This window comes from Sminthopsis crassicaudata, chromosome 6 (genome assembly GCF_048593235.1).
Source record: "Sminthopsis crassicaudata isolate SCR6 chromosome 6, ASM4859323v1, whole genome shotgun sequence".
In the NCBI taxonomy this organism is placed as follows: domain Eukaryota; kingdom Metazoa; phylum Chordata; class Mammalia; order Dasyuromorphia; family Dasyuridae; genus Sminthopsis; species Sminthopsis crassicaudata.
Window position 1 is genome coordinate 117,133,930 of NC_133622.1, and position 26,756 is coordinate 117,160,685.

Below are 26,756 nucleotides of genomic sequence, written 5' to 3' on the forward strand. Positions count from 1 at the left end.
TCACTGATATCTAAAAGAGTATTAAATTTGGAAAAAAATTATTTTTAATAATAGTATTTTTGTTTTTTTGTTACAGCACTTTAGTGATACAATGAAAGTTAAGATCTTTTCATGTTACATTTTACTGGTTTAGAGGATCTGTAACTTGTAGTTTCCCTATATGGTATCTAAGGTGAAATTTGCAATTATACAGCTTAGTAGATGGTCTTTGGAAATTGCCGTGCTTGATAAATTCATCTCCCCATGCCTAAAATGTGTGTGTATGTGTGTGGGCTCTTTGAACTTCCTGGGATGGTCCCCAGACAATAGACATTCATTAAATCTATCACAAGATGCTCAAAGCCTTTTCAATTTGGTAGTGCCACCTAGAATTTCCATTTCATAGGCATGATCTTTAAGAATATAGGATCACCTCCATGTCACAAAGTATTAGGATATCATTTTAGTGGAAGTTTTAATGTCATTCAATCAATCAACAAATACTTATTAAGCACTTACTCAGCTCCAGGCACTGTGCTAAACTTTGAGGATAAAGACAATTTAAAAAAAAAAAAAAAAAATCACTGCTCTTAAGGAATTTATATTCAATGGGAATAATTTACCCATTCAAATGTCGCATATTTTCATCAAATAAGATAAATAATAAATTTAAAGTTATTAGGATAAGCGTAGGACTTTACTTTCTCTTTTTACAAAAAGATAATCTCTGAGATACTTTCCACATATAACATCCTCATTCACAACCCAGTAATGTATATTAAGTCAAAAATCATTCTGGAACTGAATGACAAAGATAGCAATAGGACTTTTTATCATGGTGAAGTATATATCATAAGATAGTCAAGCACAGATTGCTCTAATGTATTTGATGAAATTAGGAAAAGAAAGAATTCTTTGTTGAAAATCTATAGTTGACCTTCTGAATGGGGGAAAATGGATGTGCAGAAAAGCTTAACTCTCTAGATTATGTGTGAGCTCACTGATTTTGGTTGGAAACCAATGCCAATGTATTTTCCAGTGAAAAAAATAAGCTGGAAAATAGTAGTGATGGTTCGCATCAGATTTCTAGGCATAACAAGTATTGACTTTGCTGATAAGTGCTGATTGAAGTGACATATGCCCCTGAAACAGTCTAAAGAAAATAAAAACAATGTATGAATGTTAGCAATTAAAAGCAGATGTTAGAGAAAAATGTAAATGTTGACACGATTCCATATTCTAAACCTTGATAAAACAAAAATTGATTAGAGAGTCCTTTGAAGGATAGATTAGTTATAGATGTGATGGTATAAAATAATGAATTCAGTGAATAATGAAAATTCATTGTCGTATAGAAACTTAGAACCAAATAGAAGTCCATGGAGTGTGTGTAAGTGTGTGATCTGTGTGTAAGAATACTTGAGAGAGATTCAAATGGTGAGAACAGCAAAAGAACTGAATGCAATCTCCAGATCTAGTTCTGGGACTTGGGAAAGGCAGACGACAGGAGAGCAGCTGTGATTAAACTGCAAAGTGCTCTAGCTTGAGAATGCAGACTAGGGTATTAATTGGCTCTATAATCTTGGACAAAAATCAATTCATGTAACTTCTCTGAATCTTGGCTTCATCGCCTGCAAAATGAGGGGATTTAAACAGATGACCTCAAAAGATGCTATTGGATAGACTAATATATAGAACACTAGACCTGGAGTTGGGATGATCAGAGTTCTAATCCTGCCGCAGATATTTTCTAACTGTGTGATCCTGGACAAATCACTTAGCCACTGTCTGCCTTAGTTTTCTCAGTGGTAAAATGGGGATAATAGTAGCACTTACTTTTTATGATTATTGTAATGAGCAAATGAGATAATATTTATAAAGTACTTTTCAAACCTTAAAGCACTATATAAATGCTATAAAAAGTATTATCCAATAGAAGCTACCAATTAGATTCCTTTGGAAATAGTAATGAAAAAACTATCATCGGCATCCTCATTATTGTTATTAGTGGTGTTGTTATTTGTTATTTATTATGAAAAGTCCTTTCCAGGTTTTATATTTTTAGAAGAATCATGCTGGCTAAAAGATTATATGATTTCTTCATTGCATCTATATTAGGAAAAGGTTTAACATTAATGACATGGAAGCAATGAAAAATAACAAGGAACTAGTCCTATGATGATGTTTATGAGGGGAAAAAAATCAACGTTAGGTACTAACTATACAAAGTACTCTGGCAATCTATAATATGGACAAGCTAATTTTTGTGAGCATGAAACAGGAATTACAAATGTTGACAAGGGAATCAAATAAATCATTGACATAGTTATGCTGTTTTACTGTTGATAGATACATGAATAGAAAGTTGAATTGTCACTTAAAAGTAAGTCAGACCCATGTTTATATTATAGCATATATATAATCAGAAGGAAAAAAAAAAATTAACTTTCCTGCCACACCTGCTTTTTTCCAAAAGGGAAAAAAAACCAAGATTAGGCATAATTATACATTAGTAAACCCTGAGTTATATGTTCCCTTCATTATATTAGAATGAACTGCCAATTTTCTAAAATTAAAATAATACTGTCAGTTAGACTTCAGCAAGTCGTTACTATGAGATTTTCCTGCATTGGACAATCATAGATTTAGAGCCAAATGGGGAATCCTTGGTCATTACTGTCTAACCTCATCATTTTACAAATGAGGAACCTAAAGCTCAGGCAGTTTATGTGACTTGTCTATTACCACACAGCTTATAGGTGTCAGAAAACTTGAATCTAGGTCATTCTGGCTTTCAGTCTAGCTTTCTGTTCAAGACTCCAAACAACTTTACATTATTTGAGATGTGGGCTAGGCTGCCACTTCATTATCACTAAGAAGAACACTGTAGACAAGTTTTTATGAAGTGCCTACTATATGCTGGCAACTGTAAGTGCAAATAAAACAGTGCCCTCAAAGAGCCAATATCTAGTTATTAAAATTCCATAGAAAGATACTTATTAGGTGCCTCTAGGAAGAATAGATTTCATAATTGTATATTTGTTTTTCTTGCCATCTTGAAACCACATAGCAGTGAATCTTGCTAGTAATTATGGTTTCAAATTGAGTTCTATATTGCTTGTGTGATCTACTTTCTTGAACAATCAATTGAGAGCTAGAAATAGGATGCCTATACTTTTATTCTCCTTCTCCCACGTAAGGCATCTTAATAATCCCCATAAAGAAACTTTTAATTCTTTGGGGAAAGGAACTCAACACGTATGCCCCTATTCAAGTAAATCTTTTTCAAGTGAAATTATTTTCTAGGACTTTATGTATTCAAATTCCCTTGGAATTATTTATGTTCCAGTTGACTGTTAGAGTAAAATAATAATCCATGAAAAATATGAGATGAATGGACATGAGTAAGCAGTCATCATACACCTAAGTTTGTTACCCAAATACTTTGTGCTGATCTTGAAAATGGAGGAAGCCAAAGCCTAGCAAATGTTAAATCCAGAAAGTTTGACAGAAAGTAACATCACCAAAACTATTTCCTATTTTAGAAAAGAAGCTCACATAATTCTATTTATTGTAACCTAATTATTTTGGTTTTCCCTTTTATTTTTATCTGAATGGGAAAACTAATCTATGTATTTCACTGGAATTATATTATATTGTGAAATTGCTGGGTTTCAGCTCCCTTTCACACTCTTACTATCCCAACAGGATTTATGAAATTTTAGAAATCCAAAGACTTTTTGGTAATGCTAATGTGTTTATTTTGATAGGACTTTAATTTATTTTGTCAACTTTCCTGAGGAACCCAGACACTTTCTTTAAACATCTCACGAGAAGTTCTGGATCTGGAGGACCTAAGGTCAAAATGAGACTTTGTCACTTTCTATATGAATGTGGGCTAGGTAACTTAAACTGACCTCAGTTTCCTCATGTATTAAAATAAAGAGATTAGACTGGATACATTCTGCGATCTTTTCCTGTTCTGAATCTATGGTCCTACTTAGCTTGTTGACTGTTCAGGAGAGCAAGCAAATATCAAAGAAATGAAAACTCTTTGTCAACTTCTTATTTTTCCTAGATGCAATTAGAATTCATGTGGACTTTTTAGAGAAATATTTTGGAGCTAAAAATATCTTCAGTTTTAATATTAAAGCACAGTTCATTCAACACCATTCCTTATTGCTTCTGGTCTCCCGAACCAATGTTTAAAGAGCAAAATTGTTAGTGAAGCTGTGAAATGATCCAGCCATTCTGGAGAGCAATTTGAAACCACATCCAAAGGTCTATAAAACTGTGCATACCGTTTAATCCAGCAGTGTCACTACTGGATCTGTAGCCCACAGAGATCACAAACGAGAGAAAATGACCAATTTATGCCAAACAGTCTGTAACAGATCTTTTTGTACTAGCAAGGAATGAAAATTTAGTAGACGCCCCTAAATAGGGGAATGTCTAATAAGTTATGGTATATGAGTTTGATGAATTATTGATTGGATTATTATTCTACAAGAAATGATGATAGGGCTGATTTCCGAAAAGCCTGGAAAATCTTACAAGAACTGGTGAATGAAGTGAGCAGTAACAAGATTATACAATAAATAATTGTGATAGATCTGAGCTCAGTCCCAGCTAGCTGGGGCATAGTTTTTGTTTTTTTGTTGTTGTTGAGTTAGTCCCAAAAGGGTCCATCTGCAAGACAGTCCTACTCTGGCTTCTTTAATAAAATATATCAGTGAATAGGGAGATTCCCAGGGGGCCATTTATCAAAGTAACAGTTTGTTGTTTAGTCTTACCTGAACCTTTCTGATCCCAATGGGGTATTCTTTGCACAGATCCTGAAATGGTTTGCTTTTCTGAGGTCCAATTTGAACACAGATTTGGTGTCTTCCTGACACCAGGCGTGACACTGAACCGCCTAGCTGTATCCATTAATAAACTCTCCCCAAAGGCTGTCCAATTCACTTCTATGGAAGTCAATGGGAAAAGTTCTTGCAACTGTTTTCTAACTCAAAGATTGTCAATTTGATATTTTTCAATAAACACATCTTGCTTTCATAAATCTCATAGGAAATACTATATTGCCTAGCACAGAGCTCAGTACACAGAAAGTATTGAAATTCTATTGAATTGAAAGAACACATTCTGAAATTATCATGTTCCATAAAATAAAACAAAACAAAACACTGACTTTTATGTCATTACCTATAAAACACAGGTCCACAATAAGCATCGACTCACCACTGATTTGTGGTCTGGTTGCCATAGGATGGCACAGCCAGAGATGACTTTCTTGAGTCAACTCAATATTACCCAATTAACTGTAGTCATACATGATCATGCTTACCCAAGAGTAGAAGGTGGCTGCAAAGGATTTGCTTTGGGGTCCAACAGGAAACGTTTCTGTTCTAGAATATGATTATTTATTACATTCAAAACAGGATAACCCATCTGCCTAGTCCATGTGTCCATTACTTCTTTCACTGGTTTATTACTTGCCTAAGGATGAAAAGTAGGGATTAAACCAAAAAAATTGAATTCTTTGTTACAAATATTAAGTGCCAAAGAAATGCTAAGTAAAAGTAATTAATAATTGGATAAGTCTTTCTCTTTCATACCTCTTCCAGCGCCTTCCAAAAATCATCTGTTTTTGCATTTCCAAACTTATATTTGTTCAAGTATTTCTGTGTATAAAAGAGAAGAATTATTAAACAAAGCATTCAACTTTGCTCTTCTCTAGGTAATCCTATGTAGAAGCAAAGGTTTAGAGCAGAGAACCTTAAAGGTTTTTAGATCATAGCTCTAGAGTGGCCATGAATTTTTGTTCATGGACCCCTTCAGCAAAGCATTTAATGATTCTCAGAATCATATTTTTAAATAATTGTAGGAAAGGATAAATTTCAATTAGAGGTCTGCAAAATGAAAGATACAATTTTTCTCCTATCCAAGCTCATTAACTCATTTCAGTCACGTTCAGCGCTCTTCCTTTACTAACCCATATGATTTCAGTTTGAGATACTAGGGCAGGCAAGGTGAAACAGGATTATAGTTTGCACAAATAAAATAGAAGTAATGGACACTAACCAAACTGAATGTTTGAAAATCTACAGTTACAAAAATGATATATTGTTGAAGACAATAATTATAAAAAGATTTTTTTCTTATACAAAAGGATTTACCTTGTAATTCTTTTAAATAGCAGGTTCTTACAGTACATTTAATTATAATCTTATTTACAAACTTCTGTTTATATACATCTTTTTCTAGAACATGTCAATTATAGAAAATGAAAATCACCTTAACAGGAAAATACAGGTATTCTTCTAACTCTAAAACTAGTCCTTTATCTTCACTAGCAGTTTCCATATCACTAATTGCATTTCCTGGGCTATCCAGAATAGCCCAGGACCCAATATGATCATCTTCTTAGGTACTAAGGGCTCTTATGCTTTTTGTGTTTCATAGACCTCTTTGGCAGTCTGATAAAATCTATGGACACCTTCATGAAATTAAAATGCATATTTTATATATATATATGTGTGTGTGAAAGAAACTTATTCTATTGAGATTAAAATTCAGTTTCTTTTTTTTTTTCTCATGCAAATTCATAGATGATCTATCCCTCAGGGGTCCACAGACCTCAGGCTAAGAATCCCTGGATTAAGGACAAAATAAATCAGATAGGCTCAAAGAAAATAATCAGTGTATTTATCATTAGATAGACTCTTTCCCCAATCTGCTATGGTTTCAAGTGCTCCCTGCCCAGGTCACACTCCCAATTCTTTCCTGGAATTGAGAAATAAAAAAAGTAGAAGCTACCCAATTACAGACTGTTACAGACTGGAAGTAACAACTAAAGCTATCAGACCTCCCATAAACTTTCCCCCTTAATTCTTTTGGCCAATTTATTTCTCAACACTACCACCAGAGGGCACACAAAAAGAGTTTTAAAAATTGAACAGTTCCATTTACTGTTTCCAGAGTTTTGTTTTGGTCACAAATAAAGCACTTAGAGTTAATAAGAACTGCCCCAAATGTATAAATGTATAAAAATACTTACAGGAGGTCTTTTAATTGAGGCAAAGAACTGAAAACTAAGGGGGCCCATCAATTGGAGAAGAATGAATGAACAAATTACAGTACTAGACTGTGATAGAATGCTACTGGGATGAAAGAAATGATGAGAGTTCGGGGAAACTAAGGAAGACTTATATGAAGTAAAGATTAGATTAGATTGAAGTAAACAGAACCAGGAGATTTCTGTATCTATATGACCATTGACAAATAGCCTGATCTTTTTGAGACTCATCTCAAAATATTTTGCTCATATCTAAAATAAATTTTGTTTTTTACTATTTATCTTAGAGGGGTATTTTAAGGAAATCATTTTGTAATCCTAAAACCTGTATAAATATGAGTTATTCGGATCATCACTTCTATTATATGGAAACCTCTAATACACATACAGATATAACCCAAGAGAAAAAATAACGTACCATACCTTCTAATAGTAACATATAGTCCTTTGTAAGTAACAATACTAATCCTCAGATGCTTTTAGATACTTGTTCAAGAGTGGTCACAGTTCATTAAAATGTTCTTTCCATCCTTTTTGAATCCCTTTTGGAACAAAGAGAATGCTAACTGATTTTGGGATTGCTAATAGAACAATATGGAAGGAAGAACGTCTATTTCCACAGAAGACTCTAGTGTTAAAGGAACCCCCCCCCCAACTAAAACATTTAGCATATACAGCCTAGGGGCTATTCAGAAACCTTAGAATAGCCTTGAAGGAAGTTGTTGCAGCACAAGAGTCTTCCCTCCCAGAATCCATTATAGAGGCTTTTTAGGAATCCAAGCCCTTGTTGGATTCATTTCTCTACCAGAGAATGCCCAGAGAACCAGATAGTGCAAAAAGGCACACAGAACCAGATAAACACAAAGAGAAAGTATACAAATAATTACAGAACACAACAGACAACCAAATCAATCCAGGGCACTCCAACAGCGTCCTGTGAAGGTTTAAAGCCAATTGAGTCAAATTTATGTCTCCTCTCCCGGATTATCTAGGTCTGAGGCCGAGGAACGTCTCTCATTGGCTACTCTCTAGAGACAGTAACCCTCTTTGCCCTCCAGGGAAAGGGACTGGCTGTTGAAACAGAGCCAAAGATCTCATGGGGCCTCCAAATGAAGTACCCAGGTGAGAGAAAACACAGGGCAGCCAAAATAATGAAAATTTAAGAGCATTTATTGCTAGCTAGACTGAACCCCACCAGAGCAGGAGAGTCAGCGAATGAGTGGTCTCAGGGCCACATATTTATAGAAATAAGAGAGAGACATAAAATGTTTCTTGATACATTTGTCATAATAAAAGGAATTTCTATTCTAAATAGGAGGCAAAAAGTTATCACCCTAAGGAGGTCATTCCCAGACAGCAATAAGCAGTATTTCTTTATGCTTATCAGGTTGTCAAGGTCTCAGATCTTTCAGGACAGCACATCTGGGGGTGTAAAAATACCATCTGAATTAGGGAGTGAAGAACTATTAATAAACTTCTAACTACAGAGATTCAAGATTATGTTTCTCATGGTCCAGTTTGGGGTGCTTTTCCACTTCACTAAGAGACGCAAGGGAGGTTTTGATCTTGAGCTGCTAATTACAAAGGCAAACAAGTTTCCTCCTCCATGAATCTACATGCAAGACAAAGTTACAAAGTGTGAATTTGCTTAGAGCAAACTTATTAGCTATGTGACCCTGGACAAATCACTTAACCATATTGATCTCAATTCTTTCATCTGTAAAATGAGCTAGAGAAGTAAAAGGTACAAACCACTACAATATCTTTAGCAAGAAAATCCCAAATGGGGTCACAAAGGACAAGATTGAAATGAGTGAATAACAAATTTGCTTTGAGAAGCTTCTGGCTGTATAAAACATCTGTAAGGTTCATTTTGAAATAATAGCCATTCCAACTGGGACACTGATTCATTGTTGGTGGAGTTGTGAATGGATCCAGTCATTCTGGAGAGCAATCTGGAACTATGCCCAAAAAGTTATCAAAATGTGCATACCCTTTGACCCAACAGTGCTACTACTGGGCTTATATCCCAAGGAAATACTAAAGAAGGGAAAGGGACGTGTATGTGACAAAATGTTTGTGGCAGCCCTTTTCATAGTGGCTAGAAGCTAGAAGATGAATGGGTGTCCATCAGTTGGAGAATGGTTGGGTAAATTATGGTATATGAATGTTATGGAATATTATTGTTCTGTAAGAAATGACCAGCAGGAGGAATACAGAAAGGCTTGGAGAGACTAACATCAACTGATGCTAAGTGAAATGAGCAGGACCAGAAGATCATTATACACTTCAAAAACAATGCTGTAGGAGGATCAATTCAGATGGAAGTGGCTATCTTCAACAATGTTCCAATTGATCAGTAATGAACAAAATCAGCTACCCCCAGAGAGAGAACCATGGGAAATGAGTGTGGACCACAACATAGCATTTTTACTATTTCTGTTATTGTTTGTTTACATTTTTATTTTTCTTCCCAGGTTATTTTTACCTTCTTTCTAAATCCAATTTTTCTTGTGTAGCAGGACAACTGTATAAATATGCATACATATATTGTATTTAATATACACTTTAATATATTTAACATGTATGGAACTACCTGCCATCTAGGAGAGGAGGTGAAGGGAAGGAAGGGAAAAGTTGGAACAGAAGTTTTTTCAAGGGTCAAAGTTGAAAAATTACCCTTGCATATATTTTGTCAATAAAAAGCTATTAAAAAAAAAGAAGAAAAGAAAGAAGAAGAAGAAGAAGAAGAAGAAGAAGAAGAAGAAGAAGAAGAAGAAGAAGAAGAAGAAGAAGAAGAAGAAGAAGAAGAAGAGGAGGAGGAGGAGGAGGAAGAGGAAGAAGAAGAAGAAGAGGAAGAAGAAGAGGAGGAGGAGGAAGAGGAAGAGGAAGAGGAAGAGGAAGAGGAAGAAGAAGAAGAAGAAGAAGAAGAAGAAGAAGAAGAAGAAGAAGAAGAAGAAGAAGAAGAAGAAGAAGAAGAAGAAGAAGAAGAAGAAGAAGAAGAAGAAGAAGAAATAATAGCCATTCCAGAATGGTAGAAAAGGCTTGTGTTTACTTGTTTGTATGAAGATACTTTTTGGGCCTCAAGGATTTTAGGTATTCCATCAATACCATTTCATGTCATGAGATTTTTTATTGTCTCATAAAGTCATGAAAGAAACTCAAATGCTATCTGACCTTTGATTTTATACATGAGGAAAGTGAGGGTCAGGAAGACCACACAGGATGTGAGTATCAAGAGTAGTATTTGTTCCCATATCCAGTGTCTGTGCTCGTCACTAAACCATCTACAAAACTAGCACTGAGAATTTATCCCAATACTCCAAATGCTTTTTTTTTTTGCTTCTTTTAAATATTGTTGTTAGTTAATCTCTGCCCTGATTCTTTCAATAGGCCAAAGAATGGTAAATAGTTGACACAGAAAGTTGAAAGTTGAAAACAGAAAGTTGAAAGGACAATAGGTTTAAAACTAGATTAACTAGATGGCAAGGGGCCTGTAGTCAAGAAGACCTGAATTCAAAAACGGGCTCAGATACTACCTTCCTAACTACCTGATCTTGAACAAGTCCTATAACTCTGTTTGCCTCAGTTTCCTCATCTGTAAAATGAACTGGACAAGAAAATAGCAAACCACTCTAGTATTTTTGCCAAGAAAACTTCAAATGGGGTCAAACAACTGAAAACAACAACATTCTACTTAAACTCTGTACAGGTCATACTTTCTAACCCTTTTAAGTATCCTGTCTTCCAGGGTTATACCACAACTGATATTGCTAATCAATAGAATGTGGGACAAATTTATTTTTGAGAAATTAAATTGTCATGTAAGAAAAAATAGAAGCAATGATTAGAAACTTGTTGAGAGGAAGATTTGGGCTTAATATGAAGCTTTTTCTACCAACTAGACTTAACTAAGAATGAAAGGAGCTACTAAACAAGATAGATCTCTCCTCATTTGAATCCTTCCAGGTAAAGTCAGGTATGGGTAGCAATAGCCGAGTTCCCAACCAACAATAAGAGCCTATGAATCAATGGCATAGACAAAGATACTTTACTAACTAATTATAGTTTTGTTTTGTTTTTTTTTATCATTCTTACCATGATGGTAGATAATGAGAAGGAATGGGGAAGTTTGAGGGAAAATGACTTCTTAAATATTGCCTAAAATTTGTTTTCATATATCACACACAGACCCAAAGAACCAACACTGATGTAGCCATCCTCACATAAAGGGGAAAAACTGAGAGCTAGCATTATTGCTATCTCTCACTGTTCAGTAGCCTTCTTTGTCAACCATCTAGAAATGTTAGCATAAAGTAGGAGAGGAGACATTGCTGAAAACATTCAGAGGATACAGAAAAGGACAGTTAGACAGGGATCAAAATCCTGGCAGCATTAGCAAGCACATTCTAGTGCTAGCATGCAGTACCCTGGAGAATCATATCCAAAAAAAAAAAAAAAAAAAAAAAAGAAGAAGAAGAAAAATACTGCATCAATGTGGTGGGAGAGTAGGAGAATGCTGTAACATGTTTCATACCCTGTGGGCTAAAATGCCATCAGGAGGGTTCAGTCTTAGATACCTGGGGTATCATAATTGGGAAGTCTAGGGGGAAAGGGAAAGAAAAGGAATATTCCATTTGTAGTTGGAATGGGGCCAGCCTGCAGGTTGGGGCACTGTACAAGACATTTTGTAGGATATGCTAAAAATGGAAGGCCCTAAGAGATTTGGCTTGGGGCCAGCACTAAAAAGCTAAGAGAAAATGAGACGCCCATTATCAGAATCTATATGTGCTGAATTTCTTTTCATAGTTTTCAGTCAGGTCTGCTTCAGAAAGGAAGCAGGCCTTATTTATTCCCCGATTACCGTGTGCTAAGTATATATCCTAATCACTTCACAAATAGCTTAAGTCTGTAATGAGAGAAAGGATTCTTGAATTAGCATTAGGAATGACCCTCAGCCAGGCTTAACATTTTACCTGGGCCATTCTCTTGCCATCTACTCCTGCTTTGCTGGCAGTTTACTCTTAACTTTTTCTGTCTCACTCAAAAACCTATAATGAAATCAATAATGCAATTTTAACCAGAATGGATACATCAATCAACTCCCCCCATGATTATACTCTTTCCTGGCCACTATTCCCTCATAGATATTGTATTCACTTATTACAGAGATTCTTACCTTTTTTATGGATGTCGTCAGGGAAATTTTTGGCAGTCTGGTAAAACCCATTTTCAAAATATTGTTTGTGGCTTATATCCATAATTGAGGGAAACGTAAACTTCTATTAGTAGTCAGTGAAATGTATTTTTCCCCCATTTGTGTTCTTGAACAATCTGAAACTATCCAAGGATCCAGGGTAAAAAGACCTGCCTTATTAGAATTCAAGATCCTTAAGGGCAGAAACTGTTACTTTCATATTTATACCCCAGGTTTGGCCTCATGTTTATCATAAAGCAAGTGCTTAATAATTTTTGTGTTCATTAACCAATTTTTGAATAAATATTTTTAAGTTACGAATAACACCAATAATAATAAATAGTAGTGCTTATGAACTATATTATGCTTTTTGCAAGGGAGGCTGTAAGTTACAAAACAGAGATAGATGAATGGATTTAGTTAGGAGGCTTGAATTTAAATCTTGACTTTACTACATGTGTTCTTGGACCAGTTATTTGAGTCACAATTTCCTCAAGGGTAAAATGAGATAACTTCTAAGATTCTCCAACATTTGGGATTGTAATAAATTGATTACTATGCATGCTGACTGATTTTAGTTCTAAATCTATGATCCTAGAGCTTTGTAGAAAAGGGCACTATAAAGTTGATACTTATTAGTATAGTATTCTTCCTCTTTGTTTTCTGGATTTGTGTCCCGATGGAAAAAAGAAAGGAAAAAAAAGTCCTCTTTCTATTAAATAGGACTTTGTCTTAGAATATTCAAAGAACTGGCATGTGAAATTCAATCTAATACACACTATGTTCAAAGCATTGAAAACAATGATTAAAAATGACATAAACTAGGCAGTTAGATGACACAGTGGATAGAGCACTGGCTCTGAAGTCAGGAGGACCTGAGTTCAAATCTGCCCTCAGACACTTAATACTTCCTAGCTGTGTGACCCTGGGCAAGTCATTTAATCCCAATTGGCTCAGCCAAAAATGACAAAACTCTTACCTGAGGATATTACAATTTATCACAAAGTTGGGGGGAGATAATAAAAGGAGGGGACAGCTAGGTGGCGCAGTGAATAGAGCACCAGCCTTGAATTCAGGAGGACCGGAGTTCAAATCTGGTCTCAGACACTTAACACTTCCTAGCTGTGTGACCTGGGCAAGTCACTTAATCCCAGCCTCAGGAAAAAAAAAAAAAGAAGATAATAAAAGGAAACAATATGAAATATATCCAATCATCTAGTTTCTCAATGTCAGAGTCATTCTTTCCCCTTCCCTGTCTCTTCCCCTCTCATATAACCATTCCATTTCCAGATCTTTTCCACTCTACCTTGACACCACCTGTCACATACATCCCTCCTCTCACACAGCCTCTACACTAGTGTAGGAACTCAGCATTGTTTCTTGCCTTGATTACTAAAATAGCCTTTTAATTGGTCTCCCTGTTTCCAGTCTCTTTCTCCTCCAACTTAGTAGCTACACAGTAGCTAGACGGATGTTCTCAAAAAGTAGATATGGTCATTTCAGTCCCCCAATTAAAAAAAAATCTTGAGTGACTCCTTAATGCCTCTAGGATTAAGTATAAAATAATCACTATATAATTAAAAATCCTCTATAGTCTAGTTACTTATCTCACTTTCCACTTATTTTATATGGGTTTTGATCACATATTTGTCTATTCCAAAAAAACTGTCCCACTAATTTGTTCTTGTGCCTGATGTTCCATCTCATGTACTAGTACCTTTGAACAGGTAGATCTCCCAAGTTTGAAATTCCCATCTCCCTACTTCCCTCATCTCATAGAATTCCTAACTTGCTTTCAAGCCTAGTTGAGGTCCTATCTCCTTCACAAGGACCTAATCATCCATGTTCCTTCCTTCTTGGAATTATTTGATTTATTTTCTATGTACTTTGAATTTTCTTTATTCAGGTGTTTTTCCCTTACCCTCTGCCTCTCTCAGGGCACACACTGCTTTTGTATTTGTTAGTGGATTTTAGCTGTCCTCACATTCTAGAGGACAACTTTAAGTCCAGTCCCAGAAATTTAATCTCTCTAGGCATCCACACTATAACGCCATCATAACTGTGGAGTATTAGTCTATATTAGGGCTTAGAAAGCTATCTATACTAATTCAATTACAGATCCTGATCATTTTGCCTCCCACCCCTGCCCATGTGTCACAAAGAGTTGGGCAGGATCAAAAGTTGCTAAACAACTATAAATAAATATTTGTTGAATTGTGTTGAATTGGCATATGCACAAATAAGAACTTTAGGAAAACTCAAAGAAATAGAGATCATTTTCAGAATCTGAGAAGACTTCATGAGGCAACAGAGAAAGATTTTGACATACTGAAATGAAGATGGAGTATATCCTGGATTTGGAGGGACAGCTTTTGGGAATGAATGCAGGAAGGAAATGAAGTTCAATAAAGAGTCTAAATAATAGAGTCTGATTGGAGCATATACTTTGTGAAATGAAAGCTAAATCAAACGGTGGAAGACTTTAAATATCCCATTGAGGAGTCCATATTTTATTGTAGGCAGAACCATTTTTGTATCATGGATCTTTTGGCATTCTGGTGAATGTTTGGACCCTTTCTCCAAATAATGTTTTTAAATACACAAAATATATAGGACTGCAAAAATTGTATTGATTATCAAACCATTTCCTTTAAAAAAAAAAAAAAAAAGAAGAAGAAGAAAAGGAAGCTCATACATCCCAAGTTAAGAAAGCCTGTCCTCTGGGGGGAAGCTAGGTGGCGCAGTGGATAGAGCACCAGCCTTGAATTCAGGAGGATCCGAGTTCAAATCTGGTCTCAGACACTTAACACTTCCTAGCAATGTGATTCCTAGCAATGTGACCCTGGGCAAGTCACTTAACCCCCAGCCTCAGACCAAAAAAAAAAAAAAAAAAAAAAAAGCCTGTCCTCAAGAAAATAGGAAGGAGGTACAGATTTATAAATGAGGCAGAAACATGGTCAGACCTATAAGAATATTTGGGGAACTGTTCAATTTATTATGTTTGATTCCAGAGAGGAGAGCTATCTCTAGTAGAGAGACAGAGTTTTGCTCAGTATAGGATATTATATATGCCTAACAATGAGAGCTGTTTGAAAATAAAAAATGTGTGACTTCCTGAGAATGCTATGCTACTGGCCACTAGATGTTCAGATAGACAGAGGTTTAATGACTTCATGGCAGAAATGTAGGAGAAAAAATTCATGCATTATTAGACAGAGCTTCTCTTTCTGTTCCATTTAAGTTTCCTCCTATTCACAATCAGTCTCACATCAATGCTTACACTATCAGAAATAACAAATCATACTTGACATCCAAGTTGAAAGTTCTTTGGGGTTATCCAGTCTTCAAGCATTCTAAGAATGGAGGCTCCCTGAAAGAAAAAAAAGAGAGAGAAAAGTTACTTTTTGAAAGGATGACTACAGTTTATTAGTCTGTCATATAAGACCAAAGAATAAAAAACATTTTGCTGTGATTAAAACTTAAAAGAGATTTAGTTTCTTTTAAGGAACATTTGTTGATTTCAAATGTTAGAAAATAAGTTTACCAATTAACAGCTTCCAAAATACTCTTATTCTTTCATTAATCATTGAACACAATTGTAAATTAATTATTTAACACTACTATATTAAAATTTCTAGAACAAACAAAAGAAAGTTTGATCAATGCCATAAAGAAATTATTGAAACTTTTTTTTTTAAACTTGGGGATTTTACATAGAAAGCCATTGCATTTCTTTCAATAAACCAGAAGATGGAGCCCTCCTAATGAAAAAGAAATGGTTCGAGGTTTTTGTGTGTGTGTGTGTCTCTGTGTGTGTTTGTGTGTGTGTGAGATTCATAAGCATGGATGTTAGATCAGCCTTTTTTTTTTAGGTTATTATATATACCAGAAGCAAAAGGCTAGAAGTAGGAAAAGTTTGATAGCAAAGGAGAACCTTAAAACTATGGAGATGGTCTCACTAGATGAAAGCTGAGGTAATTTCAGCTATACAGAGAGCCATCTTGCATTTCAAAAGGGAAGTTAGATAAGGATGAGCCTGCATATTTCTAATTCTATCGCATGAAGAAAGCTTTTCCCTTACACTAAAATTATTATTTTAGGCCTAAATAAAAGTACTGGGCTCAACCATGTGGATACATTTCTGTTAGCTGTAATTTTTTAAAGAGTCAGTAATCTGTCAATGTAATAACTGAATCAGCTAGTGGCTGAGATGGAAGGGAATGAAACTCCTAATCATTTTTCTTGCTGATAGTGCTCAAATAGGAAAGAAAAAATGGAGCTCTGAATTATTAAGCATTTTCCAAGGACTTAAAACAGATGGAGAATACTCCCATCTTTGTAATGCATGCAGGAATGGTAGATGGGTGATCCCTCAGTTTCCCTAGCAATTCTGTATATATTCTTTTTAGATGAAAATAGATTTAAAAGTCAATTTGAAGCACCCTTTGATGCTTACTAAGGTTAAGATCCATTCCATTGCAGAACCTATTATTGTCTATATGCCAGAAAAGGCCATTCTTTTCTACTTTTAAACAAACCAGAGAAAAATAGTTTTAAACCCATAAAACCCAAATAATCATATATCGGAAAAATAGAAACAAAAAAAAATTATTTCCTTTTTCTTCTGATTATTCTTTCACAAAATAACTGATGTATAAATATGATTATACATGTGTAATAGATTGTTTTCAGTGTTGGGGAAGAGGAAGGAGATAGAGGGACAAAATTTTGGAAAAGTGAATGTTGAAACCTATCTTTACATGTAATTGAAAAAATAAAATTCTGTTTAGAGGAAGAAAAAAATTTTTAATAACTTTTGCTTGTAAGTACAATGAGATGAATTTGTATTGTACAGTTCAGCTGAAGACTACTAATCAAAGCATGTCAAGTAACCAAAATTAAAATACTTCAAAGCCAAGCAATGTTTCTTGTACCTTACTATAGGATATTCCATCAAATACAGAGGTTATTTCAGCAGGAGTTGTCACATTAACAACAATTGGATGAGAAGATATCAAGGAGTCCTCTTCTTGCACAGGCAAAACATCTTCAAGTAACATCTGGTCACGCTGGAAAATAAAATAAAGCAAATATGTAAAACAATTATTTTTACAATAGTCTAAATCACCAAACATTTAATAAATAAGGTCCTAGTAGGATGGAGGCCAGATTAGCTTGGAGTCTAACTGGATAACCTTGGATTTAAGGCACATATGTGCTTCAGACAATTCCTTAGGACTTATCTACTAAGTCAGAGCCCAATTAGGTAGAATCTGTCTTGGTGGCGATCAGTTCCTGAAACAAGAAGTGCCTAATCTGAGAAAAATTGATTTCCTCCTTATACTTGAGATATTCAAGACACTATTCTAGGCGCAAGAGATACAAGAGAAGGATATGAAATAATTCTCCAGCAATGGAAAGGGCAATGAAGTAAGCATCAGCTACTGAGGTTCAGGTCCTGCAATTGCCTCTTCCTACCTACAAATCTCTTAACTTCCCTGGACCCCAGTTTTCTCATCTGTAAAATGGACCAGTTTTAAATCTACAATCTTGTGAGCCTACTAAAGAACTACTAGGTGAAAATATACCATTAAACAGAGAAAGTGAATTTCATTTGGAGAGGCAGAGAGCATAAACATCTAGGGGAATCAGGAAAGATCAGGAAAGTAATAACTCCTGAGTGAAGCCTTGAGGTTCTAGGAGCTAGGGTTGTAGGAGATCCAGAGCACTCCAAATGATCAAGATAGCTTATACAAAAGTATAAAGGAAGGTGACTGACTTCATGGTACAGAAAATTTGGGGGTCATTTAACTATTTCATATGTTATAATTTATATCTACAAATTAGAACTATGATATACATACTCATAATATATATATTCATAATATATATCTAAATTACATATACAAACAAAAATAACTTTTTTTTTTTAATCCTTCCAAGTAGCTTTCCTTTTTGGGGGGAAGAAGAAAAATTTAGGCCCATAAATAAATAAATTCCATGTGGAGGGAAAAATTTGCAGTGGCCTTTCACACACTAATTAATTAATTAATTAATCCCAGGTAATAGTGTAAATAGCGTAGTGGATAGAGCATCCACCCTGAACTTGAAGTCAGGAAGACCTGAGTTCAAATCTAGGATCAGACTTCTTAGCTGTGTAACCTGGGCAAGTCACTTAGTCCCAATTGTCTCACCAAAAAAAAAAAAAAAAAAAAAAAAAAAAAAAAATGCATGCATATATAAACCAATAATCCTTCCTTCTTAACTCTTTGTTTCTCCTGCTTTTATTCATATAACTAGTTTAGGAGACACAAGCATTTACCAATAGTAAATAATTCCATCATGATTTCAGAAGACTGATGATGATGAATGTCTGCTTCTTGGAAGAGAGGTGATAATTCAAAGCCGTAAAAACAATCATTTATTTATTATGGGGAAGGCCACTGGGTGGGAATAAGTGGGAAATGATAAAGATACCCGATAAATGAAAATAAGAAGAAAAGGACATCAATAAAACTTTTAAAATAAACTGAAAAAGGAAATTCAAAAGGAAACACAAAGAAAACACAATTTTGACACTACCTTGTTAAATTTAGCATGCCTTGTAAAAAACCAAATTCAGTCTTATAGACAATCCTCTTTTTCTTTGTATGTTGGAATATTTATGTTTGCTGATGACTATTGTGTTCATAACTTTAAAAAGAACAATTAAAAAAAAACTTTAAATGATATACATTAGGAGAAATATAAATTGACTTCCTCATTCATTCTACCCCATCTCCAACATGTAGAAATAGTGCTAATGTTCATTATGTCTTTATTGGTTAAAATGGGTTACTTTTGAAATAAGTGGGATATTTATTTATCTTAGAGAATAGTGCTTTTTAACCCTATTATTAGCCAGCAAAGGAATAAGAGGCAAAATAATTTGATCTTGAAAAGTAAATTTTCACCTATAAACTGTCTGTTTTACTGGAAATATTTGAATATGGATCAATATGTGGTAAAGGATTTTGTTTTTACCAACACTTATACATTTCCCCTCCAAATCCTTCTTTTCAGACTTTATGAAAAATATATTATAAAAACCCTAAACACTATGGGAAATTTCTCAGTCTAATTCATTTTTTTGGTTTTGTCCATTAGAGGGCAATGGCTACACAAACCACTGAAATTTCTATGATTCCCATGTCTTTATCTTTACACCACTATTATTACATATAAATAGGAACATTGACTGTTAACAGTTGTTGTTCTTGCTGTTGCTGCTACTATTGTTGAAACCATAAAATATTGTTGTATTTTTATTGACACTAGTGATAAACACGAAGAATCCTTGACTTTAGAAGTTGAAGGACCATATAAATCAAGTCCAACCCTATCACTTTACTATTGAGAAAATTTAGGCTCAGGAGGGAAGGGGATTTATTCAAGGTCACAAAGCTAATGTTGTTTAAAGTAGAACATCCTCTACTTCTCATACACTACCTTCCTACCTCCCAGCTCTAAGGGAAAAAAAATGTCAAATACCATATCTAATGTAAATTGATATAAGATCATCCACAAAATAACCCTTGATAGCTAGTTCCTGACTTCCTGTTTTAGAGGCTTTTTCTGGAATATAAAGTTAGCATAGTCTCCAAGCTGCTTTGAATGAGATAAATAGATAATTGATAGATAAATAGATACATTGACATAGATATATCTACATAGATATATTTGGGAGGAACATTCAGGACTAAAGCAGAATATGGGCTACTCTCATTTTTCTTACCTCTCCTTACATACTTTTTACTTTTTTCCTTCTCTTACACACATGACATTTTCTATATTTCCTAATCACTGACCAAGAGGTAACGGAGTGGAGTATATTGGGGCAGAATATTGGAGTCAAAAGACCTGGGTTCCAATCTATATTGACTCTGACTATACACAAATCAGTTCACATTACTAAATCTCAATTTCCTCAGCTGTAAAACAGAAATTCTTCTCCAGATTTGCTCTGAAAAGTCCTCCTCTGAACTAATCTTCTGATTTCCCTAGCTTTCAAGTTCTAACTTGAATCAATACTGTAGTGCCCATACCACCAGCTAACCAATCATTCTCATGTACAACTTTGAGAATAAAGGTCTTTTGTCTTGTATCACTTTATATCCCAATTCCTAGTGTATTTCTTTGCACATACATAGGAGGCAACAGATAAATGGATAAAGGAATGGATAAATTCCTAAATAAATGCATAAATTGAACATGCTCTAAGTTCCTTAAATATTAGGGACTATTTCATTTTTGACTTTGTATCCCTAGAGGCAAAGGGCAGCTAGGTAAGAATCAGTCCTGGAATCAAGAGGACCTGAGTTCAGTCTCATCTTTGACACTTTAAGTGTGTGATCCTGGGCAAGTCACTCAATCCTTCAATTAAATGATTGATGAAGGAAATGCAAACTATTCCTGTAATTTTGTCAAGATAACCCTCAATATGGTCAAGAAAGCCAGACACGAATGAAACAACTTAAAAATAAAAACAAATCCCTATTGAATAACACAGTGCCTGGCAGACAGTATGTTCTTGATCAATATAACTTGCTTTGGGTAAGGAACAGAGAGACTAGGGATTTTCTCCATGGAATTTTTCTCTTTCATGTCTCTAGTTTTTCTTTCCGACAAGGCCCTTCAAATATCAAAGTCAAGACAGATAAAGAAGAGCTAAAGAACATTATGAAATACAAAATGGATAATTTTGGTCACATTACATTTAAAAGGTTTTGGACAAATAAAACCAATGCAGCCAATATTAGAAGGGAAGCAGAAAGCTAGGGGGGAAAATATTTCTGAAAAAGGCCTCATTTTTAAAATACATAGAAAACTGATTTAAATTTATAAGAATACAAGTCATTCTTCAATCGCTAAATGATCAAAGGATGTAAGCAGAATATGAACTTTCAGATAAAGAAATTTCTAGTCATATGAAAAAATGTTTTAAATCACTACTGATAAAAGAAATATAAATTAAGATAACTGAGAAACCATCTCATACCTCTCAGATTGGCTAAGATAACAAGATAAATGTTGGAAGATGATAATGTTGGTGGAGTTGTGAAATGATCCAATCATTCTGAAGAACAATTTGGAACTATGCCCAAAGGGCTATCAAACTGTGCATACCATTTGATCCAGTCATCTCATTACTGGGTCTAAATCCCAAAGAGATCATAAAAAGGGGGAAAAGACCTATATGTGTAAAAATGTTTGTGGCAGCTTTTTTTGTAATGGTAAGGAACTAGAAACTGAGTGGATGCCCATCAGTTGGGGAATGGCTGAATAAGTTATAGTATATGAATGTAATGGAATATTATTGTTCTCTAAGAAATGATGAGCAGGCTGATTTCAGAAAAGACTTGCATATATTGATACTGAGTGAAATAAGCAGAACCAGGAGAACACTGTACACAGCAACAAGAAGATTATGTGATGAACAGCTGTGATGGACTTGGTTCTTTTCAAAAATGAGGTGATTTAAGGCAATTCTAATAGACGGGATGGAAAATGCCAATTGTATTCAGAGAGAGAACTATGGAGACTGAACGTGAATCAAATCATAATATTTTCACACTTTTTGTTTGCTTGTTTTCTTTCTCATGATTCCTCCCCTCCCCCCCTTTTTGGTCTGGTTTTTCTTGAACAAAGTTCTTGACAAATAAGGAAATATGTTTAAAAGGATTGCACATATTAAAAAAAAAAAAAAAAAAAGTCAAGGCAGACTCTAAAATTTGGGATTCTGGGTAAATTGTTTGTCTGGTGGCTCAATCCTCTATCCCAAGTCTCTATTCTCCCATGAAGATTTCCAGATTTGCTGTGTTAAGTCCTCCTCTGAACTCATCCTCTGATGAGTTGGTATGCCCAAAGGTACCATATATATATGAATGTGGATGTGAATTAAGTTAAATTGAAGAAGTGTTTTATAAACTTGAAATATGAGCTTTAAATGACTTTTCAGAATTGGGATTGTTTCACTTCCCAACCTCCAGGATAGTTTCTAACACAGAAACATACTTACCATTTGCCAATCTTTTTCTGCAGCATCTACTCCCAAGTATTCAAAGAAAGAAGCAAATCCTTCATTTAGCCACAAGTCTTCCCACCAATCCATGGTCACAGTATTGCCAAACCACTGAAATGATAAAATAGATGAGAAAAGGTCAAGATACTAGTAAAAAAAAAAAAGCACACTAGAGGTCAGCAAACTTTCATATATGTTTCTATCTAAGTTCAGTCATTGATATCAGATAAGATATTTTACCATCCAAAACCTCAATGAGGTGACAATATTTTAACTATCAATATTTTCTTAATATTTTGGTTTTGTTTTAATTTTGTAATTGGCTTAAAGATGTGTTTTAAAAACCTTTTTTCATGCAATATGTGGAGATTATAAAACTATAAGAAAATATCCTTGAAAATCTAGGTAAAAAGCAAATTTCTCACAATAATAGTAGTTTAGCACTTTAATTATTGCAAAATACTTTGCATATGTTTTCTCATTTGATCTTCACAACAATCCTGTGATTCAGTAGCTATTATTATCACCATTTTATAGTTAAGGAAACTCGGGTTAAGACAAGTTTAGGAATTTGCCCATTGTCACGCAGACACTAAAAGTTTGAGGTAGGATTTGAAGTCAGATCTTCAAATACTGGATTCAAGTTCTGAACTTTACTCACTAAACTTTTGTAATTCAAATTCAGCCTCAGATGTCTTCTAGTACTGTGACTCTAGGCAAATCATTTATTCTCAGACAACTTGCTGAGATTATAAATTGCAAAGATTGTGCTAGTCTTGATTAGTAGAGGGAGATCCTTACTTTACACTCATGAAATCACAGATCTGGTTAAAAAAAAAAAAAATCTTCATTATCACTGAGATTTTTAATAGAGCACACACATAAAAAAAAAATTGTTGTTTTGTTATTTTTTATTTATTCTGCTAGTTCCTGGGATTTTTAACCATTTCTATTTCCCTACTGCCCTACCATTTAGGGTATCATTACCTGGTGAACAAGTTCATGAGCCACGACAGTAGCCACTCTCTGTTTATTTGAAGAGGCTGATTCCTGAGGATCATAAAGTAAATTGGTTTCTCTGTATGTAATAAGACCCCAATTTTCCATAGCACCAGTGCCAAAATCTGGAATGGCTATTTTATCTAAGGTGTGAAAAAAAAAAGAGAACATAGGTTTTTAGCTTTTTTTTTTTTTTAATGTGAGAAGTATATGCCTCTTGTCTGGGCATAATATTTTTTCTCTGACTTTAGAAATAAAATTATTATCCTAGATTTGGGGGATAAAAATCCATCTATCACTAATTTTTAAATAACAATCATTTCAATTTCTTTACATTCAAAATTTCCATAAGACTTTTCCCATTACCTACAAAAATATTAGTGCACTTTGACAGGATACTTGGGCAGTTAAAAATCTCAAGAATAAAATGGCTTTATTTTGGTTTTTTCTGCCCTACATTTTAAATCCTTTTAAAATTTTCAGTTCCAGTTCTTTTCCCTGAACCCTTCTCTCATCCATTGAGAAGGCAATATGACACCAATTATACAAATTAAATCATATAAAGCATATTTCTGTATTAACCATAGCCCCCCCCAAAAAAATTAAACTAGGAAAAAAAAAGAAAAGAAAAATAGTACACTTCATTCTTCACTGTAAAACAATCAGTTCTTTCTTTGGAAGACTTTATAGCATAAGTCCTTTTTATTGTGGTGGATAATTGTATTAACCAGGATTAAAATTATATTAAAAAGTCTTTCACAGTTGATTATCTTTACAACATTGTTGTTATTTTGTAAATTGTTTTTCTGGTTCTGCTCACTTCACTTTAGATCTGCTCACATCCCAGATTTTTCTAGAATCACTCCCTTTATCATTTCTTACAACACAATATCACATTTTTATACCATAACGTTCATTTATGGATATTCTCTCAGTTTCCAATTCTTTGCCATCATAAAAAGAGCTGCTATAAATATTTGATGTCACTCCTTTTTCCTTTTTTTAAATCTCTTAATAGAGATCTAATAGAAGTATTGCTGAGCCAAAGGATATAGTTTCAAAATGTTCTCCAGATCAGTTGGACTACTCTACAGGCTCACCAAAAGTATTGCCCTTCATTTTGAGTAACTTTTCAAAATATGATCTTCATTTACATTATATATTGTAGTCTTTGCATAAGTTGTCAAGGCCAGGAGAATAGTTTTCCCAAGAGAAAGCCCTAACAGATAAAAACTGTTGTACCTTGAGAATCATCTTTTCTCAGCCTTTATATTTCTTTAGCATCTTGGTTTCCTATTTTCCTAAGCCTTATCATTCCACTTGATATTCTGGCATTTGTTTCTCTTGTTCTTGATCTATGAATTTATCTGTGTGGTGGAATGGTGTGGAAACAATTCCCCCAATCAACTAGCTCATTTTTAATTTGCATTTATAGACTAACTTGCCCAATCTCACATCTATCATAAAGGAGGAGCCAGCATTTTCTTCCTTATAGAAGGAGCCTTCTATCCAGGACAGACCACTTCCTCTCAATGGACTACTAATATCATTAAAAAAGGAAAAGTCAGGTCAAAGGAGCACTCAGGCAAGTACTAGCTCTGATCTTCTACAATTCCAATTTCAATTTTTTTTCTATATTAAACCCTTGTTGATTAAATCTGTCCATGGGAGACAGTGTGATACAGTGGTCAGATTCATCTCTGATACCGACAGACAGATTAGCTGATCTAGCACAGCTTTCCCATTTAATGAACTAATTAATTTGTACTTAGTAATCATTACACTTAGAAATTTAAAGAAGATGCATGGAATCTAATGAATTTTCATTCCATGAGTCATAGCCTAATTTTCCTTTTGGTTAAAATAAAGAATCAGAGTGGAGTGGAATATAAAATTAAATAAAAATCAATTGTCTCTTACAAATTTTACAGATTGCATGAAGTTTCTTTTTCTTCTTATCTTATATATACAATTAGTGACAAATATGTGGGATACCAAAAAGGATAGGGCCTAAGTCACTAATTTAATTGGAAGAAGGAATTCCAACATGAGGAAACTCCTCCTCCCATTGCATGACAACATTTTTAAAGCAACATCTAGTCTTTTGGAACGTGCCTAGAACATTGAGAGGTTAAGAGACTTGTCTAGAATCACATAACCAGTATGTGACAGAGACAGGATTTGAACCCAGGGCTTATCCAACCATACCATGCTGCCTCTAGAAAAAATAAACCTCCAAATGATCAAAATATAATTCTTAGCACGGTGGTACAATACATAGACTGGGTCTGAAGTCAAGAACAGACCTGAGTTCAAGTTTGTCCTCAGATAATTAATAGCTGTATGACTCTGGGTAAGTCACTTTACCCCATGTGCTTCAGTTTCCTTAACTGAAAAAGGAGGGTGATAATAGTAACTTACCTTCAAAGGTTCTTTTGAATATCAAATGAGAGAATATTTGTAAAGAACAAATGCATAGTCAAAAAGCTATCAAACTGTGCATACCCTTTGATCCAGCAGTGTTACTGCTGGGTTTATATCCCAAAGAGATCTTAAAGGAGGGAAAAGGACCTGTATGTGCAAGAATGTTTGTGGCAGCCCTCTTTGCAGTGGCCAGAAACTGGAAACTGAGTGGATGCCCATCAATAGGAGAATGGCTGAATAAATTGGGGTATATGAATATTATGGAATATTATCGTTCTGTAAGAAATGACCAACAGGATGATTTCAGAAAGGCCTGGAGAGACTTACATGAACTGATGCTGAGTGAAATAAGCAGGACCAGGAGATCATTATATACTTCAACAACAATACTATATGAGGATCAATTCTGATGGATTTGATCCTCTTCAACTATAAAATGAACCAAATCAGTTTCATTTGTTCAATAATGAATAGAACCAGCTATACCCAGAGAAAAAAACTCTGGAAAATGAGTGTGAACCACTACATAGCATTTCCAATTCCTCTGTTTTTGTCTGCTTGCATTTTTGATTTCCTTCACAGGTTAATTGTACATTATTTCAAAGTCTGATTCTTCTTGTGCAGCAAAATAACTGTATGGATATGTATACATATATTGTGTTTAACATGTACTTTAACATATTTAACATATATTGGTCTACATGCCACTTGGGGGAGGGGGGAGGGGAAGGGGAGGAAAAATTGGAACAAAAGATTTGGCAATTGTCAATACTGAAAAAAATTACCCATGCATATATCTTGTAAATAAAAAGCTATATAAATAATAATGAAAAATAAATAAAAAAGAACAAAATACATAGGCCTGGGATATGTAATTTAACCATTTTCAGTTATGTCTAACTCTTTATGACCCATGTTGGGGTTTTCTTTGCAAAAATACTGGAGTAGTTTGCCATTTTCTTTGCCAGTTTATTTTACAGATTAAGAAATGGCAGCAGGCTTATGTGACTTGTCCAGGGTCT

General features: G+C 34.5%; 1 protein-coding gene across 1 annotated transcript in view; it reads right to left on the reverse strand.

Annotated features, from left to right (window-relative positions):
• The window catches only part of ENPEP (glutamyl aminopeptidase), a 122,692-nt gene that overhangs the window by 40,701 nt on the left and 55,235 nt on the right, over positions 1–26,756 (reverse strand). The window contains exons 5-10 of the mRNA XM_074275568.1: positions 23,299–23,453; positions 22,309–22,422; positions 17,186–17,320; positions 15,556–15,621; positions 5,595–5,660; positions 5,324–5,475 (exon numbers count right to left, since the gene is read on the reverse strand). Of these exons, the coding sequence (XP_074131669.1) occupies positions 5,324–5,475; positions 5,595–5,660; positions 15,556–15,621; positions 17,186–17,320; positions 22,309–22,422; positions 23,299–23,453 (688 nt within the window). The remainder of the gene's footprint in view (positions 1–5,323; positions 5,476–5,594; positions 5,661–15,555; positions 15,622–17,185; positions 17,321–22,308; positions 22,423–23,298; positions 23,454–26,756) is intronic.